The sequence below is a fragment of the Delphinapterus leucas genome, chromosome 8, assembly GCF_059928025.1.
Source record: "Delphinapterus leucas isolate spDelLeu-1000000601 "Yukka" chromosome 8, BTC_Dleu_Yukka2, whole genome shotgun sequence".
NCBI classification, from domain to species: domain Eukaryota; kingdom Metazoa; phylum Chordata; class Mammalia; order Artiodactyla; family Monodontidae; genus Delphinapterus; species Delphinapterus leucas.
The window spans coordinates 50,431,102-50,452,039 of NC_143136.1; the positions used below are offsets into that span (position 1 = coordinate 50,431,102).

General features: G+C 35.5%; 1 protein-coding gene across 7 annotated transcripts in view; it reads right to left on the reverse strand.

Moving 5' to 3' along the window:
* Nucleotides 1-5,012: 5,012 nt before the first annotated feature.
* The window catches only part of NUP35 (nucleoporin 35), a 36,440-nt gene continuing 20,514 nt past the window's right edge, over nucleotides 5,013-20,938 (reverse strand). For all 7 annotated transcript variants that reach the window (XM_022567206.2, XM_089916587.1, XM_089916588.1 and 4 more), the window contains 5 exons: nucleotides 11,466-11,607; nucleotides 8,742-8,811; nucleotides 7,854-7,982; nucleotides 6,626-6,790; nucleotides 5,013-5,668 (listed from right to left, as the gene is read on the reverse strand). In XM_022567206.2, the coding sequence (XP_022422914.2) occupies nucleotides 5,591-5,668; nucleotides 6,626-6,790; nucleotides 7,854-7,982; nucleotides 8,742-8,811; nucleotides 11,466-11,607 (584 nt within the window). In that variant the 3' untranslated portion in view covers nucleotides 5,013-5,590. The remainder of the gene's footprint in view (nucleotides 5,669-6,625; nucleotides 6,791-7,853; nucleotides 7,983-8,741; nucleotides 8,812-11,465; nucleotides 11,608-20,938) is intronic.

A 20,938-nucleotide genomic window follows, 5' to 3' on the forward strand; every position in this document is an offset into this window, starting at 1 on the left:
TTCCTAGAAGCTTACCCTTTCTTAAATTTCAGGAAAACTCATTTCATATAAAAATGAGTAAGACCAAAGTAGTGAGGTCAAATCCCATACAAAGTTATTATGAGAAAAAAAGAGAAGAATGACATCCCTAGAGACAATGAAAGCACGCCAGAAAGACATAAGCCTAAAAAGATCAAACCCATAAACTTGTTTCAAACTGAGCTAAAGGACATCAATAAAATGATACAAGCATGAAATAACAACATAAATCAGAATTAGAAACCTAAAAATGATGTACAGAATTCAGAAAAGAATCAAAAACCAAAGGCAAAATCATTTCAAAATGAAGACTAAACCAGAAGGCACACAAGACTGAATAAATACAAGAAATAAAGACTTAAAGGAAAGACACTGAAAAGGAAAACTCAGTAAGATACAGAAAGTATTTTAGTTTCTCCCACCTCCAAATGAGGAAGTAATTTTCAATGCCACAGCAAGTCTTCCTCATTTTTCAGAGTGCACTGAAGAAGAGGAATACAGTGATATTTCCAAGGGCTGTTAAATTCAGGGTCTTAATTGACATGATGAATCAAAATGTTCTCATGGTTCCTGTTGAAAGTGGGGTCATAAGGAAGCCAGGTGACAGAAACTTAGCCCATGTCTGTCTCACAGTAGGCCAGTCACAATATATAGTCAGAGAACTCCTGATCATTTGAACATTGTGCTGGTCCACTACATTGATGGCATCATGTTCATTGAACCTGCAAGAAATAAGTGGGAAATACTCTGGACATTCTGGTAAGGTGCATGTATGCCAGAGGGTAGAAGGTAAACCACAAAAATTCAGGTTTACCACATTGGTGAAGTTATGAGTCCAGTGGTCTAGGGCACGCTAAGACCCCTCTTCCTAAAGGATAAATTGTTGCACCTTGCTCCTCCTACCGTTAAAAAAGAGACACAGCACTTGGTAAATCTCTTTTTGGTAAGCTTCTGGATTTTGGAGACAACCCAATATCAATGAGAAAGTGCTTCAAACCATTTCTCAGATTACTTAGAAGATTCTAGTGGAGCCCAGAGTGAGAGAGGGCACTGGGACAAGTGACTTAACACCTAATCATCAATTACATCAGAGCGTATGAAATACATGACCAGAGCTGTCCCTCATAAGCTCGGTACTGTCAGATCCACAAAGCCCTGAGACCGGGCCAGCGTAACAGTAACCTATGGCACATTCAGATTGGGGCACAATCAGGTCCACAGGCTCCAAGTTTCATGACAAGGTGACCCAGAAGCTCATGTCACTTACCTCCAAGACACTGAACACCTCTCCCTCAACTCACAATCTATGACTTGAGTTCACTACCATCAGCTGACAGGAGAAAAAAATCCAGGCTTGATTCAGACAGATCAGCTTGATATGTTGCTGTAAGCCAAAACCTGACTGCTGCCATATTAGATTCAGAGTGGACTTGAATGACAGTGATGAGGGGAAAATCCACCCAATGGGCTGAGCTTCAAGCAATAAACCTGGTCAGCACTTTGGTCTAGTGATGTGATGTCAAAATTAATGCTCACCGCAGACTTTATGTCAACATCTTCCTAGTTATTTAGCTTGTCTGAGCACATTCTCTAGTCCACTTCTCAGGAAGCGCTCAAAGGAAACTTCCTGAATTCTTGCATACTGATACTGTCTGAGCAATGACTTTTACTTAAAAATCAGTTTCATCAAAAACATACATGTAGGGCTTCCCCGGTGGCGCAGTGGTTGAGAGTCCACATGCTGATGCAGGGGACATGGGTTCGTGCCCCGGTCCAGGAAGATCCCACATGCCGCGGAGCGGCTGGGCCTGTGAGCCATGGCCTCTGAGCCTGCGTGTCCGGAGCCTGTGCTCCGCAACGGGAGAGGCCACAACAGTGAGAGGCCCACGTACCGCGAAAAAAAAAAAAAATACATGTAGATGCAGAGAACAGACTGGTGGTTACCACAGGGGAAAGGGGGGTGGGGGAAGGGGAAATGTGTAAATGGGGTCAACTGCATGGAAACTAGACATGCTGTAGTGTATACAGAAGTCAAGTTACAATGTTGTACACATAAAACAGATTATAAACCACTGCTACCTCAATTTTTTAAAAGATCAGTTTTCTTAGATATAAAATCTGCTCACATTTTTTTCCCGCAAATATCTTAAATGTATCATTTTCTCCTGGCACAGTACTGTATTTAAGTCTTGCTTTTCTAAGTCACTGTTTTTGTCTAGATAGCCAAACCCAGTTTATATCTGGGAAAATATTCTTAGTAGACAAGATGTTCTTCCAGTATATAGCTCCAAATATTCTTTTTCAGCAAAGTATTCTTCATACAGTTTTGTTCACTATATTTTTTTAATCTCTAAAATGTCACTTTTCTATAAATCCTTTCTATACCTTTCTGATTTCTAAAGCCATCATCCTTTTTTGCACTGTATTTCCAAAAGGCATTATCTGTTGTTCATCTACTTTTGTGTGTATTCTCGTTTAGTCTTCATTTCTAAATTTTTTTCCTTTATTTCTAGTATTTTCCCAAGTTCTTCAAATTCTGATTTTTAGTATCCTTTCATATTTTGCAGCATTTCCAAAACATCTTAGAACCTATTTTTAAATAACAGGTCATAATTTTGATCTATTTTATGTGCATGCCTTTCTGGTGTGCTTTCAATGTCTATGGGAAATTTTGTTCGTTATCCTCTATATTTTTTTTTTAACAACTTTGCATGACTATACTTTTTTTTGTTTTAGTTAGTTTTGGCTGCATTTGGTCTTTGTTGCTGCACGCGGGCTTTCTCTAGTTGTGGCGAGCGGGGGCTACTCTTGGTTGCGATGCACGGGCTTCTCATTGCGGTGGCTTCTCTTGTTGCGGAGCACAGGCTCTAGGCACGTGGGCTTCAGTAGTTGTGGCATGTGGTCTCAGTAGTTGTGGCTCACAGGCTCTAGAGCACAGGCTCAGTAGTTGTGGCACATGGGCTTAGCTGCTCTGCGGCACGTGGGATCCTCCCAGACCAGGGCTCAAACCCGTGTCCCCTGCACTGGCAGGCAGATTCCTAACCACTGTGCCACCACAGGGCAGTCCCATGACTACAGTTTTATGTTACTTACTTATTTTTGTGTGAAATCAGCTTTTCTGAACTTTAAAATGAGGCTTGTTTCAAGGTAACTTTTCCAGCTTCACAGATTCTACTGTTTTTGTATAGTACTGGAAAATGTGGCAGTTTGTTTCCTCAGATTTTCCTGGCTTTTACTTTTGTTTTGTATTTTTGTTGGTTTTATTGTATTTTTTAAGTTGAGATACAACTGACATATAACATTGTATAAGTCTGAGGTATACAAAGTGTTAGTTTGATACATTTATGTATTTCCTGGCTCTTTTTAAATAAAGGATGTGATGGATACAAAGACAGGTAAGATACAATACTGGGTAAAAATAACGAACCCAAACATAGCAAACAAATATTTTTAGCCAGAAAGCAAACTTCATGCTCCACAGAGGTTTACGGAAATAAAATGCCCTCTCAAAAATAAAACCCACAGCCCTTTTACAAAAATGTGTATAACTCAAATACAAATCCAACAGTTTAATAGGAAAACTATCCAGAGCTACCTTGAATAACTGAGTTCTGTATGTAAAGAAACAGGATAAAAAATATACTCCTATTTTAAGGTGGAAAAGACTTTAAAAGTTTCAGATGAAAAATACTCTATAAATGTAATGATAAATGGATTTTCATCCATGCCAGTACATTCCTTAGTTTCACTTCATCTCAGAGAACTAAACAAGTCTTCAATGGTAGTTTGCTGTGATTTAAAAAGGATATCAAAACCTTCTATACAATGTGTTACTTTATTCTTTATAGATATGTATTAAAGATAAAGAAAGATGCAGATTACCTAGATACATGTATTATGGTGAAATATCATGTCAATTAAAACCTCCTTTTCATACAAGTGCCAGCTTGATGAGGTTCTCACTGGCCAAGGAGGACAATTTGAATAAAAGAGTGATGACTGCAAGTGACTGCAACAGTGAATTTAAAAAAGAAAAAAAAAAAGCCATTAAGTGCATAATGATACCAAAGGAAAAAAAATTTTAACTCAGGACAGCAGTGGAGGTCGCCAGGGCACCAAAAATAACTCTGAAAACTGATAAAGGAAACGAATTAAATATTTATCCTGCTATCCTGGTATGAATGTATTCCATGATAACCAAATAGCCCTAATGGATGGATGCGACAAGTTTCTTCTATATGAAAGAATTCCAACTAATAAATGCAACAGGAATGATAGGTTTGGAAAGTCCTCATTTTGCAAATCTTAATGAAATAACTGATTCAGGCAAGTATCATTAATGCATGCTTTTAAATACATTATGTAAAAAGTTTATGGGGAACTTCCCAATGATGGTGTTTGGCTTTTGCCCACATGCCCAATGAACAACCTGAGGACCATTAAAAGTGGGACAACCAGAACTAAATGCCTCATCGTTTGACATAAAGTACACCATACTACTATCAAGTATTCTTGCTCAAAAAAAATGAGATTGCAGAATCTAATTAACCTTCTCTAGATATAACTTCTAGGATATGGGACAAATGACAGAACTAGTTAAACAAGAACGCTATTCTTGTTTAGATCAAATTCAGTCTGTGGTGCACTCTGTAGGCAACTCACATGGTTCCTTCAACAAATCATGGTGTACTGAACGGTGGGGAAGAGCAGGGGAACTCTAATTTAAACTTCAAGACACTCCAAAGACAAAACCAAATACACTGTGTAGACCTAGTCTCGACAGAGACTCACACAAACCAAACATAAAATTTAACAAATTTTGGAAACAATTGGGAAATTTTTAAAAGGACTGGATATTAGAAATTAAGAAAATAGTGATGGTTATATGGTTATTAAAGCTGGATTACAGGTGGATGGAGGTTCATGACATATTTTCTCTATTTCTGCGAAGACTTCAAACCCCTTGTACTAATTAATAAATCACCCTTTCAAAAACTGCTCAATACATATAATCGACGTTTATTACCAAGAAACTTCGGTAGGTTTTTTAAAAGGCTGTGTTGGTTTTACAAGACTGAAAGATGACAATTCATGACAGGACAACTATAAACAAGGATAATTAAAATATTAAATACCATCTAAATTAAAAGACCATAATTCAAATTAATTATAATCTTTGTGTCTTGTTAGAATCAGCTGTACAGTTACCCGTCATGAAATTCACCTCACCAACTCATGAAGACTACAAAGCCTCACTACAAACTCAATTACATAATTTACAATAATCAATGAGTGTTTTGCACTTAAGCATGCACTATCACAGAAAGCACAAAATCTTATATACAGGGATTTTTTGTTTCTTTAAAATGTATCTCAAGCATCGTTTAAAGTGCGAGCTACAAATATGCTGTATCCTTTAAGAAAAAGGCTTCTAAAGGAAGTATGAGACAGCTATTCGATACTGTCAAGAGTGGTTATATAACTAACCGAAGGAAACCCAGCAGTACCCTGCTAAGTCTGTTTTATTGTGGCAACCTTCTCCTTTGTAGTTGAGTTCTTAGCTCTTACTGTATTACCAGCCAAACATGTATTCCATTGCTTTGGATACAAGACTTTCATCTTTTTTTGGCGTTTGTCTGTCAGAAATAACCTATTAAAAAAACACACAATTGTAAGGTTATGGTTTCTTTAGTATCATAGTCAATTCTTCAGTTAATGGCTAATTTAAAAGTGCCAAACACTAAAGTGGATTTGCAACAATAAATTGTATATTTAAAAATTAAAATATAGGCTTGCTTGGAACATCCTTATGCTTTTAAGAATAACAAAATTGTATTCCTTTGGCAAGGCAAATTACATCTGCTCCTTAAATTAGTAAACTGAACAAACAACACAAAAGCTAAAAGAGATAAGGACTTTAAAATACTAGTTTAAAAAAAACTAAAGGGAAAAATTAAACCAGTTCTAGAATGATCCCCAAATTTCAAGGGAAGTCAAACTGCCCTACTAAAGTGTTTTATTTGCTATCTCAGGACCTGTGTCTGCAGCTAGGCAAGTTCAGAACTACTGGCTAATTAAGCAGGCAACAATAGCATACTGAATGACAGTCACAGTACTTCTAGCATTCTTCAATGAATATAATGAACTTTTCCTTTAAACTTTTTTGAAATAAGTTTTGAAATGGGGACTGGTCAATGTTTTCTTTTGATAACCAAAGCTACTTCCAATCTGAGGTTCTTCATTTGCAACACCACCAAATTTAGTTATCAATTTAACAGGGATTTAACATTCCCTCATGCCAGAGACGTCCACAAGAGAAACTTTTTACGTATGCAACATACCTCAGAAAAAACTAAACTAATTAACTCTCAAAATGTTTTTTAAAATGGCAAAGAATTTTTTTAAAAACTCAAGATAAATTTCCAACTGGCTAAAATTCTAATTTTTAAAATAGGAAATTTAAAAATGCAAAGTTTATAGGTTTCATCAAGCCAATCAACTTCAGTAGGAAATACTTAATGGCATACAAATCAATCCAATGAAAAAGTTAAACATGCTAAGCACTGCAGCCCTTAAAGTATATTCTTTTATCCAATCTTTAAAATACCTGATAGTCACTAGTAGAAGCTTTGTATGCTGTAGCAAGAGGTCTCATGGTAGAAATTCTAGGAGTACTTCCAGGTTGGGTTGGTGTACCTAAGGTTTTGATTGGTGGTGTAAAGGCAACAGATGGAGATGATAAAGCACACCTGTCACTGTTTTCCATAACGCTCTAGGGAAATAAAGACAAAGAACTTCTCTGTTTATTAACATAATACATATCATCCACTATTATGTCCTACTTACAAAGAAAACTTCATTAAAAGTAGCGTACTTTATTTAATCTAATTAAACGTTCAAATAACTTTAGGGTTGAGAAAACAATATGTGCTTCTCAGCTAGCATATGAGATCTAATGCTCAACCAGAAATCTCACTTGAATGACCTCAAATATCCTCAAGAAAACTATAGACTCTCAAGAGTAAGAATCTCCTAACAAACACTACGGAAAATCAGTAAGAAAAAAAAAAAGAATTCTTAGGGAAACTCAGGGGTGTGGGGCATCAAAGTCCAGTGCTTTTTAGTATCCAGTAACCCCAAATTTTCCTCTAGCCTCTGCAAACACCTGCTACAGCACAACGTAATAATTACACAACTACTCAGTGATCCTAGATTATGATAACAGGAGCCATGTTTGCTTCGTGCACTAGTGTGTATACATAAGTCCCAAGCACAGTGCCTGGTAGGTAGTAGAAGTTCACATATATTTACTTAAAGAATGATCATGATTTTACAAGCCACAAAGTTTAAATTGTGCCCAGGATTATTTTATCAGTATACAAATATATAATAATATTTAAATATTTTAAAGTAGAAATGACTAATAAAAAGCTTCAGCTTTTAGAAGTTAACCCTCAGTTACCATTCTTATGAAATATTTCATTCTGAAATAGCACCACTCCTTTGAGGTAAAGAATTTGAAGTTGCTTTGCACAAAAAAGGGAATGGGTTAAAAGTTAAAAGACCTAGAATGCAGGCTTCACCTTAACAACTCTGGGTAAGTTACCTAAGTCTCCTTGGCCTCTTTATTTGTAGAGTGAAGGGGTTGGCATGTATTACCTCTAAAGTCTTGTGACTAAATATCTTTGACTTACCATAAAAGAGTGCTGTAACATCATCCAGCACATTTTATAAAATAAGAGGCACAGTGAAGCAAAGTGACATAACCACCAATGTTAGTACTTAGACTTGTGCACTACATATAAACTGCTTTCCTTACACCAGCAATAACTTACTTTATCTATACATGGTTTTACACCAATCATGATGGACTCTCCAAAAATTCTCCCATCTTTGCTTAAAGCTTTCCGGGCCTGCAGTTTAGATTGATAACGAATATGCATCCAATTTCCTGTGTTAGACATCTGCAAAAAATGAAGTTTTCTCTTAAATTAAAATACGAAGTATACAAAATTTAAACTTAATGAGTTCTATTAGAAAACAGAAACATATGAAATAAACCTGCTTCCACTTTTTATTTGATGCCCTGTAAAAAGCTGTATACTAGGATTCAACAAAAATCCTATTAAACTATTTCAATACATTTCAATAGTTCTCAAATCTCTTATATAAAGAACATGTGACAAATATTCTCTGAAAGCAAAGTAATTCTCAAAAGATAATGTTTCTTATAAAAAGGTCTTATCAACACTTGCTATGAAATTTTTTAAAAACTGTATTCATCAATCTGATTTTGCATAGGAGTTAAGTCAATTTCTAGTAATAGAAAAAAGATTTGTTATTTATAACTGGCACGCTAAAAAAGCTCTAAGAACTCTAAGTTAGAAACATCTCCCTTTTCCTTTATCTCCAATAAAACAAGCTCAAATTGGAAAACTTGGCATGATCTTTTTTAAGAGACTGTGAACTATTTTTAAAAGGGGGAAACCTGAAACTCTCACTCTCTTGCTTATCTTCTCTCTTTATCCCTTTTTATCAAATACTATGCAACTACCAGCCTTCCAAACTCCAATAGATAGATACAGCCTACGAAAACTTTAAAAAAAAGAAAAATTTTTAAGTTTGGAAAAAAAACAGACAACATTCAGCAGCAAAGTTTTCCCTCAATTCACAGGTTATCTTTCCTCAGCTTAAATCTTGAAATGAAAAGAATTAAGACTTACCACATGTTTTAAGATATTTCCATACTGTGCAAATTGTAATAATATATAGGAAGCAGATGCTTGAGGAAACCTGGGGTTGGGGGGGACAAAAAGTTGTCTGAACAGTCAACTTCGATAATACAAATGCAAATTACCTTACAAGTGTTTCACAATAAACTCCCCCTGTCTAGTACATTAATAAGAGACCCTGAACATCCTATTTTCCCCTATATTAGCTAAATTTATTCATTTGCCCATCACCCAAAAGCAAATTATGTTAAAATTTTGACTCAGCCACTTTTCTCCAGCCCCAAATTCCACCTTCTACTCTCACTGTCATTATCATAATCCTTAGAAAAGTACTATGAGGTTACAGTTCTGTAAATAACTTATTTTACATGGGTGTGTGTGTGTGTGTGTGTGTGTGTGTGCGCGCGCGCACATCCATGAGAGAGAGAGAGAGAGAGAGAAAGGGAAATGTTGCGATATACTACTATGGTTATTAAAGGGGAAAGAACTTTAAATTATATAGAATCATATCAATATATATTGAGCACTACCTGAAAATTCAGAAATGTATTCCTGAAACAAAAATACAGTCAGAACCAATATCAATGGTAAACAATCAATTAAAAGGACTGTTACCAAAATTTTAATAGCCATATCTCTGTATGGGAAAATTTTAAGTGATTTTTACTTTCTTCTTTATAAAGTTCTGTATGCTTTGAATATTACAATGAGATATAACTTTTATAGTCCAAATAATAAAGCTATTTTCAGCTTGAAAATCTCGAGTTTCCTTAACCAGTAACTTCAGTTATCTGGAGCTTGGATTAGAACCCTAAAGGAAAAAATGTAAGTCACAAAAATAAATGAGAAACTCCACACGTTAAAATCTATGTGACTAAAATACTCACTGCATTCAGGACTGGAAATTTATTTTATGTTACGTAAATTTGGATATAAGATTTCTAATCCCAAAGAAAACAACAAATGAGTCAGGGTGCCTACAAAGCAGAACTAAAAAAAAATGAAAACGAAAGGGAGAAAAAATGGTTGCAAGTGATGCAGGCACTTGAGAAATAAAACATAATTCCAAGAGTCTAGGACCACTCTGAGTAGAAGCAGTCCAATATCCTGTCACAGAATCACCCTACAACAATAAATGATATTTCATGATAACCCTGAGTCAGCAGGAAAAAGTTAAATTATCAAAGGAAGAAGATATATAATGTATTTTAGATGTACTTCCCTATAAATAATCAAAATAAAATATTTTATCCCTTAAAAGAAAATGTTTCTGTGCTTGCAATTAAACTTATATGCAGGGTTACTGAAACATAAAACCAACAGAAAATAAATAGCTGGGAAAGTGTACATCTTAAAAATGAAGGGCTAACAGAAGTACTTCAAGTAATTTATCTAATTACTGAGGAATCTTAAAAATGACACCATTACTACTTAACCTGAAAAACACTTGAGAGTGGACAGACACATTCAAAAACATACAGCCACTTACTTCACAAGAGAATACAAAAATTTAAACACATAAAAGGGAAGAAAAAAAAAGCAGCAGCAGCAGTCAGCCCAACTGCTATGGACATATGGCTGAGCATGCCCTTTCTGGAGAACAAGGGAAAGTAATGACCCTGCTTATTACCTAAACAGAATCAGTAACAAAGAATCTCTCTGAAAGGTTACACAAAAAACAGGTGGCAATTACTGCCTTACAAGGGAGAAAAACTATCTGGGGGAAAAAGTGGGAAGGAAAACTTTTCACCATATTCTTACACATTCTTCTGAATTTTAAATAAATTGAATATATAAAGTCCACTAATATTTATTTACTGGGCATTGTTCTTCCTTCAAGGAGCTCATATGTTTTTATATTTTTTTAAACCCCAAAACTAAATATAGTAAGGTCCAGTAACAGTATGACATCACACTTTCAGAAACCAACCTTATGTAGTACAGTATAAACAATCACAGCCTGAAAATAAAAGACCTGGGTTTTAGATGAAGCTACTAATAACTAGATGTAAGCCTCTGAGTAAATCACTTAATCTGTCTATATCTCAGGTTTTTCATATGTAAATGATGCAATATGATCTCTAAGACGCTTTAAAGTACTTTATTAGATCTAAAACTCCATTCAACTAGGACTGTCATGCACAATTTCTATTAATATTCAATATTCTGTAGCTAGAAAGTATCAACCCTGTGACATAGTATGCATATATATACAAATGAAATTCAATCTGTTAGTTCAAAACTGGTTAAGTCCAATATAAGCATAGACACAGTCACAACAAAGAGAGAAAGGAGCTTCCTAAGTCTAAAGGGACAACCGACCCTCTTCCAATATCCAGCAAATGTGCTCAAGAGAAGATAATCTGAGAAGAGGCATACAGATAAATGATGGAAAAACTATTAAAAATCAAACATTACTTAAACATTACTTAAAACATTACTTAAAATACAAAAATCAAACATTACTTAAATACATGCTGAAATGTCAAGGTGGTATGTACTGATGTCTGCAACTTACTCTGAAATATACCAACAACAAAAAAGATGAATTAATAGTAGATAAAACAAATGTAGCTGTTAACAACTGCAGAATCTAGGTGGTCGGTACATATGGGTGTTTGCTGTGCCACTGTTTTAGTTTTTTTATGTTTGATAATACTCATTAGAAAATGTTAGGGCTTTTTTTTTTTTAAGTAAATAATCTAGAAACCTTACCCGAACACAGTCACCCAAGTGTCATCAAAGTGATCTTCAGATGTCAAAGAATCTCCTTGAGTATAAAAAGGATCCAACTGGGCAGGAGATAATGTTGTCTTTCGTGGTTGACCAATGTTTGCTGGACTAAACATACTTTGCCCTATATTAGTATATTTAGTAAGTTAGTTACCAATATAAACATCTTGATTTAAAATATCAAAGCTTTAGTTTTAAATGGGAAAGTATATTAAAAGTTGGCAATTCCATAAATAATTCAAAATACACACTATAATCAAATGATAATTATATACTACCACACAATTTGAGAGGAAGTCATTAAAATTTGAGCATAATTTATCATTTTGCAAATGTTTTATTATTTATTATAAATTTGCTAAATGTTTTATTAATTTCCAGTTAAGCTTACAGCAGAAGGATCTCCAGTCAACCTCAAGGACTTCATATTCCAAACCTACCACTTTCATTATGACACCTCTGCCTTAAAAAGATTCAGTAACTCCTCATTACACACAAAACAAAATCCAAATGTCTTGGTTGTTCTCCACAATATAGTTCCAACCTTATTTTTTCAATATACCCCTAAACAGTATCTACCCTAGTCCCTAAGATGTGAACGCAGTTTTCTTTTATTGAGGTCATTTCTATCTGAAATGTCTGATTCTGTTCTTTCTTTTCTTATTCTTCAACAGTAATTACCAATTAATGAGTACTTCACGTCCAACATGTCAAGCTAAACACTTTACGTGTTCATTCTATCTCAGAGGCTCTGTCCTACTGAGACCACACATTTCTGAGAAGCAGGGACTATTTCATCTTTGGAGTAGTAATAATGATTCACATACAAGAAATATTTTTTCAGCACTTAAATGTACACCAAGCATTATTCTAGGTATTAAAAATACAGTAATGAACAAGTTAGACCAAAGGGGGGAAAAATCTCTAATAGAGCTTAAATTCTAGTGGAAGAAAGACAAGTAAATACCTAGTATGTTAGAAAACAGAAAATCTTACAGGAAAAAAATAATAACAAAGAGAAAGGTGAAAAGGAACATGTATATACATAAGGGTTAATATCCAAAATATATAAGAAACTCATACAATTCAATAGCAAAAAACAAACAAAAAAATCAATCCAATTAAAAATTGGGCAGAGGAACTAAATACACATTTTCCAAAGACATACAAATGGCCAACAGGTACCAAAAAAAGGTGCTCAATATCACTAATCATCAGGAAAATGCAAATCAAAACCAAAATGAGATATAACCTCATCAACAGCTATCATAAAAAAAAAAGAAAGAGGTAAGTGTTGGTGAGGATTTGGAGAAAAAGGAATCCTTGTGCACTGTTGGTGGGACAATAAAGTTGTTGCACACACTATGGAAAATAGTATAGAGGTTCCTCAAAAACATTAAAAATAGAGCTACCATATGATCCAGCAATCCCACTTCTGAGCATATATCCAAAGAAAATGAAAACAGGATCTCAGACATCTGCACTCCCATATTCAATATAGCACTATTCACAAGAGCCAAGATATGGATACAATCTAAAGGTCCATTAATAGATGAATGGATAAGAAGATGTGGCACGTATATACAATGGAATGTTATTCAGCCATGAAAAAGAAGGAAGTCCTGCCATTTCCTATAGTATGGATGGATGTTGAGGGCATGATGTTCATGATGATAAGTGAAAGAAGTCAGACAGAGAAAGACAAATACTCTATCACCTCACTTATATGTGGAATGTAAAAATGGCAGAACTCACAGAAGGAGTAGACTTGTGGCTACCAGGGGCCGGAGGCTGGGGGATATGGGGAGTTGTTGTTCAAAGGGTACAAACGTCCAGTCATAAGATGAATAAGTTCTGGGGATCTAAAGTACAGCATGGTGATTACCTCTAATAATACTGTATTATATACTTAAAAGCTGCTAAGAGAGTAGATCTAAAGGTTCTCACCACAAAAAAGAAATGGTAATTAAGTGACCTGATGAAAAATGTCAGCTAAGACACTGGTCATTTTGTAATATCAAAATGACCACAGTGTGTATCAAATCAACACACTGTATACTTTAAACTTACACAATGTCACAATGTCAATTATATCTCATTAACTCTACTAAATGTTAGTTTCCCTTTACTATATCCATAAATTAACCTGTGACAGAAGACTTACATGTTACTCCAAGAATCAAATGAAACTTTAGGTAGACAAGAACTCACAAAAGTTAACTGTTTTAACAATATATAACTTCAATACTATAAATGATGCACTTGGTACAATTATTCTTTTGCATCAACAGCACAAATATATTCAGTCAAACCTAAAATAAAAGACTTCCAGGAATGATGTCCATTCTCTTGCCTCCAAACAGTAGTAAACCGAAACTATACCCTCAACAGAATTAAAAGCCAAAGGCATCAATCAAGTAAAAACTACAATGCAACAATGTGATTCTAACTAAAGAGGAAAAATATGGTCATCTAAGGATTTCAAAATTCTTAATTCTTTATGCCATACAACTTGAATCCCTTTACTTCATCTGGAGTCAAATTTAGAGACCAAAATTAATCTAATTTAACCCATTAATGTAGCCTTTCCTTAAGGGAAAATAAAAATACATTTCAGATCACCTCAGATCTACTAGGCTTATTAAAGAATCTATTTAATTCAGAACACTATCCTAGACCCTACTAGAAAATAAAGATGCTCAAAACTGACTGCTTATATTCAGCTGTTGAGTAACCAGGCAAAAAAGAATTTAGCAATAAGAAATATTCAAATATTTTTACAATAGTAATCAAGCAAAAGAAAGTATGTAACAGTTATTAACTCTAGAGAAAACAAAAAGATATACAAGAAGGACATGGAATCCTAGTACATTACATGGCTCAGTCTTACAGATTTATCTAATTTTAAAATTGAGTTCATGCTTAAAAGAGACAATACGAAGTAAATAACTGAAAAGAATGTCAAACTGCATACATGCTATAAAACTGCATACATGCTATATAATACATCTAGCAATTTTTCTTTTTCCTAGCAATTCTTCTTTTCCTCATCACCACGGATGCATTTAATAGGTACAAAACATTTCTAAAATGAGGCTGATTTAAAATGAACCAGCCCACTTTGACAAGTGTCTGCTAATCAACCAACTTATCAACTACCCCATTTTAGGAAATAAAGAGAAGCACGCAAAAGATAAGCTTAAATAAGTTTAGTTCTTACTACAAAGACATGCCTTTAACACAAAAAAGATGGTAAAAGGCATTCTAGTATAAAACCTAAAGCCAATTCAAAATTTTTATGTCCTGCATTACCATTAAGAAGGTACAATTTAGTTCTGCTACATTATGTAATAACCTTCAAGCAAGAAATTAAATGGAAATCTCAAAATGAGACTACCATTATGACTTTTAAAAATAAAACAAATCAAAATTAAGTCTCAAACGAATAAGCAATCTAATTTTTGCCCTGTCAACTACTCTGAAAAACATAATTACTTATACATAATCTAAAACTATTTACATAACTTTAGCATAATTGCCCCCCACCTTGTTAACGTTTCATTGCTCCACTGATTTTACTTCCTTTCAATCAGACTTCTGGTACTCACATGCAATGCTTTATAAGATGAAAATAAAGGGTGCCTAGCAAACCACATCAAATTGAACTGTAATGTGTCTCCCTTTGTAAATCACTACTCCGTCTTCTTAAGATCAGACTGAGGTGGAGGGCAAAATAACTTATTACCCTTTATGAAAATGTCTTCAATTGAAGACCACATTCAATTATTTCAAAATAGACAACTAACCTAAATGAAAATAAAAGAGATTAAAAGAGTAGGAATTTTAAACAGACACATGGCATATGAAACTTGGGAGAAAAAGAGGTTCCTGGCAGTGTTGTTACCTTCTAACCATGAAACAACGTAGCACAATGTATAATAAAGAATTTGGCCTCAGCCCAGAGAGATGTCTGGCCTTTGTCAGGTTCCTGGGAGACAACCTCTAAACCCTAGGAATTTCCCCAGTGACAGGAGTGTTTTCGTTACTCGTGGCAGGCCCCTCAACCTCAAGAGCACCTGATAGTTTATGATAACAAGGTGACTCCTGGTGAGGGTAGGTCACGCCATAAAGACCAACCATGAAGACCATCCATGTTATAAAAAAGGTCACCCCTGGGCAAAAGGGATGGAGACTGAGTTTAGCCACTTGATCAGTGATTCAATCAGTCATCTGTATGTAATGAAACACCAATGAAAACTCAGGATATGGAGGCTCCAGTAAGCTCCCTACTAGCCAATACTCTGTGTAGTGCCATATATCAATGCCAGGAGGGTAACATGTCACGGAAGTTCTTGTTTTCAGCCTATGCATCTCTTTCTTTAGGTGGTTCTAATTTGTCTGCTTTCTGTATAATAAAACTGTAACCGTAAGTATAGCACTTTCAGTGGGTCCTGAATCTTTCCAGTGAATTATCCAACCTTGGAGTGGGCTTGGGAAAGCTTGAATTTGCAGCCAGCAGGTCTGAAGTGAGGGTGGTCCTGGGGACCCCCAGACTTGCAGCTGGCACCTGAAGAGAGAGCAATCTTGTAGGTACTGTTTCCTTAGACTCTTCAGTTTGACAAAGTCTTTGTACCCAGAATAATATTGAACAATGAATACAATAACCAAAACAATATGGCGAACTGAACACTTGTATTCATCTCTAATCCCTGTCAGACACCTAATGACAGTCAATCTAGAAAGTCCCAGGTTTTGGAGAACACAGAAACTGTGAAAGGTGTGAAAGAGGCTCCTCATTGAAATTAAGGAAAACTAGTTTAAGAGTGTATAATACGGGATGAAATGGCAAGCCCTTCCTCATCTTACCCAGCCACTCCACCACCAAGAGACCAAGGTTTTACTCCCTGAGGAAAAGGAATCTCAGTGGCTCAGGACTCAGTGGGTCCAGTCACAGTGGAGAAAAACTATGTAAAAGAGTAAGTAAAAATCTGCATATTGAAAAGAAGACTTCTAGGGTATGGAAAAAAGGGAACCCTCCTACACTGTTGGTGGGAATGTAAACTGGTACAGCCGCTATGGAGAAAAATATGAAGGTTCCTTAAAAAACTAAAATTAGAGTTACCATATGACCCAGCAATTCCACCCTTAGGCATATATCCAGAGAAAAACAGAATTCAAAAGGATGCATGCACCCCAATGTTCCTTGCACCACTATTTACAATAGCCAAGACATGGAAGCAACCTAAATGCCCACTGACAGAGGAATGGATAAAAAAGATGTGGTACATATATACATTAGAATATTACGCAGCCATAAAAAGGAATGAAATAGTGCCATTTACAGAGACGTCGATGGACCCAGAGATTGTCATACAGAGTGAAGTCAGGAAGAGAAAAACAAATATTGTATAATATCACTTACACTTACATTTACAATCTGGAAAAGTGGTACAGATGAACTTATTTGCAAAGCAGAAATAGAGTCACAGATATAGAGAACAAACTTATGGTTACCAAGGGGAGAATGGTATGAATTGGAAGATTGGGATTGACATATACACACTACTATGTATAAAATAGATAACTAATGAGAACCTACTGTATAGCACAGGGAACTCTACTCAATGCTCTGTGGTGACCTAAATGGGAATGAAATCTAAAGAAGAGTGGATATATGTATATGTATAAGTGATTCACTTTGCTGCACAGCAGAAACTAACACAATATTGTAAAGCAACTATACTTCAATAAAGATTAAAAATTTTTAATTTAAAAAATTTTTTAAATTAAAAAAAAAAGAAAAGAAGACTTCTCCCTTTCTATATTCAGAACACCAGCTTAGACATTAAGACTGAATATTACAGAATTCTTCTTTGGGAAACTTAAGAGAAAGAACTATATATGCTAAAATCAGAGATTTTTCCAAACAAAAATCTACCTAACTGTCCAATCCTCCTACAGTGAAGCCCAAAAAGAGACAAAACAGCCTCTCTCCACCAATGTCCCCCTTCCTACCATTGTTAATACACATACACACATGGATTCCAAGTAGCTTTTTAGTGCCTCATTTCACCAAGAAAGGCAGAAGAGGTGAAAAAAACAAAAAGAGAGGAAAAAAAAAAAAAGAACTAGAAGGAAACAGACAATATGAGCAGAAATAAAAGACCAACATGAACCTCACTGATAAGTTATTTTACCCATGAAACAAGAAAAGGATACTACATTTTAAGTACATTAAGAGAGCAACAACAAAAAAAAGGTTACTGGAAATTAAAATAAAATAAAAAATTATTAGATGTGTTGGAAATTGAGATTGTGGACATCTTTCAGAAAGTAGAATACAGATATAAAACACACTCTCACAGAGAAAAAGTAGAAATTTAGAAATCTTTGCAGTGCTCACAAACAGAAGAAATTCCAGAAAGAGGGAACAGACAAAACAGAGGGAAAGCTATTATCAAATACAGGGAAGTTTCCCAGAACTCAGGGTAAGTGTCTTGATTTAAAGGATCCACAATTCCCCAGAAAAATAAATGGAAGTCCCAGACCAAGGCACATTTGTGAAACTGAAAACACTAACCCTACAGAGATCTTAAATTTTTTGAAACCAATCCCCATACAACAACTCAGGAATCATCACTACAAATGACTTCTGCAGAACACTAGAAGCTAGAAGGCAAAGAAATAATGCCTCCAAAATTCCAACCTAGAATTCTATACTTGGTTAAACTAGCAATCCATTTTAAGGGAGATAAAAAGCATTTCAAACTTAAGGTCTTAAATTTAATTTCCCATGCAAGCTTTCTTAGAAAGCTACTCATATATTTCTTCACCAAAATTAGGAAATAAACTAAGAAGAAAACATGTTAACTAGGAAAAATAGCTCAACTCTAGAAACTTGCTAAGGCAAGTCCTAAGATGATAGCTGTACATCATGCTGATACAGGCAACAGCCAAAAAAGAAGCTGAGAATGAGAAGTTCTCAGTTTAAAACAAAACAAAGATGTGTTTGAAACTATGAGCATTTTTAAAAAGATATATATGTATCATAGCAGCAGAATATTTGCTTAAAATATGAGCAAATGGCACACAGAAAAATTAGACAAATGGAAAAAAGAAATAATTATTAACAAAAACTTAACATTTTACAGGAAGAATAAATTATAATAATACTACTTGGTGCAAAACTAAACAGTGCTTACATAATCATAATAATACACTGCAAAGGAATAAAGTTTGATATATTTTAATTATATTCAGATAAGGTAATTAAAGATAATTATATCTTATCTCCCCTACATTAAGATAAATATAGCAATACTAAAAATGAAAATAAAGGGCTTCCCTGGTGGCACAGTGGTTGAGAGTCCACCTGCCAATACAGGGGACACGGGTTCGTGCCCTGGTCCGGGAAGGCATGCCGCGGAGCGGCTGGGCCCGTGAGCCACGGCTGCTGAGCCTGTGCGTCCGGAGCCTGTGCTCCGCAACGGAAGAGGCCACAACAATGAGAGGCCCACGTACTGCAAGAAAAAAAAAAAAAAAGAAAAGAAAGAATTAGCAATAGGACTTCCCTGGTGGCTCAGTGGTTAAGAATCCACCTGCCAATGCAAGGGACACAGGTTTGAGCCCTGGTCTGGGAAGATCCCACATGCCGTAGAGCCACTAAGCCCATGTGCCACAACTACTGAGCCTGCACTCTAGAGCCTGTGAGCCACAACTACTGAGCCCACGTGCCACAACTACTGTAGTTCACGTGCCTAGAGCCCGTGCTCTGCAACAAGAGAAGCCACAGCAATGAGAAGACTTCGCACCACAATGAAGAGTTGCCCCCAATCACCACAACTAGGGAAAGCCCACGTGCAGCAACAAAGACCCAATGCAGCCAAAAATAAATAATTTTTTTAAAAAAACACCAAAAAAAAAAAGAATTAGCAATATAATCATATACAGCTAAGTAATGGCCCTCCAAGATGACTACATCCTAATCCCTGGAACCTATGAATGTTACCTTATATAGCAAAAGAGATTTTGCATTTATGATTAAGGATCTTGAGATGGGAAGATTAACCAGGATTATTCAGGTGGACCCCCAAGATATCCACTACTGTCCTTACAAGAGAGGTGATATGATGATGGGAAAGAGACTGGAGTGATACAATATACTTTGAAGATGAAAGAAGGGGCCACAAACCAAAGAATATAGGTAGCCACTAGGAACTGGAAAAAAACAAAACAAAAAACAGCAGGGAAATGGATTCTCTCTAGGGCCTCCAGAAAACCAGTCTTACCAACACCTGACTTTAGCCCAGTGAAATTGATTTTGGACTTCTGACTTCTAGAACTATAAGAGAATAAATCTGAGTTGTTTTAAGCCACTAAATTCATGGTAATATGTCACAGTGCTAACAGGAAGCTAATACAGCATCTCATTTAGTTAAGTGGAGGTAAATTCCAAAAGGAAGAGCTCTAAGATCTGGACTGGCTAGTTGTGAGGAATAAAGCTAAAGACTGCTGCATTTCATTATAAGTATTTAAGTACTATTTGACTTTTTTAAACAATCTGCATTTATTCTTTTGACTAAAATATAAAATACTATCCCACCAAAATTAGAGACCAATAAATGGCACTATGGCTAGTCTGGCATGAAACTAAATAAATTTTGGTGACTAATTTTAAAAACTTTATCTGGTAGGCAGAAAATGGTCCCCCAAAGACGTCCATGTCCTAATACCCAGAAGCTGTGAATATGTTATATTACATGGTAAAGAAGAATTAAGGATGCTATGGAATTAAGATTACTAATCATCTCATCTTAAACAAGAAGATTATGCTGGATTAACAGAGTGAACCCAACACAATCACAAGGATCCATAAATGGGGAGGGAAAAGAATGATGCGAAATAAAGACTCAACTAGCCATCGCAGGCATTGAAGATGGTAGGGAGCCAGGAGCCAAGAAATATGGGCAGCTTCTAGAAGCTGGAAAACAGGAAAAAACCCCAAGATTCTCCCCTAGAGCCTCCAGAAAAGAATGAAGCCCTACTAATACCTTGATTTTAGCCCACTGAAACCCATTCTAAACTTCTGGCTTCCAGAATTTTAAGATAATAAATTTGAGTTGTTTTAAGCCACTATAATCTGTGATAATTTGTTTCAGCAGCAATAAGAAACCAATATAATCTAGATTAAGGCTAGTGGTGACTCAATATTACCAAAGAAAAACTACACCATGCCAAGATGGACACAAATATTCCAATCATCATTTGGTTTGGGGATGTCATTGCCTCAAAACACAATATACATACATGAGTTTCCTCTGTCTGTTGTGACAAACTACCACAAACTGGGTGGCTTAAAACAATAGAAATTTATTCTCCCACAGTTCTGGAGGCCAGAAGTACAAGAATAAGTTTTCAGCAGAGTCAAACGCCTGTTGAAGGCACTAAGAAATAAT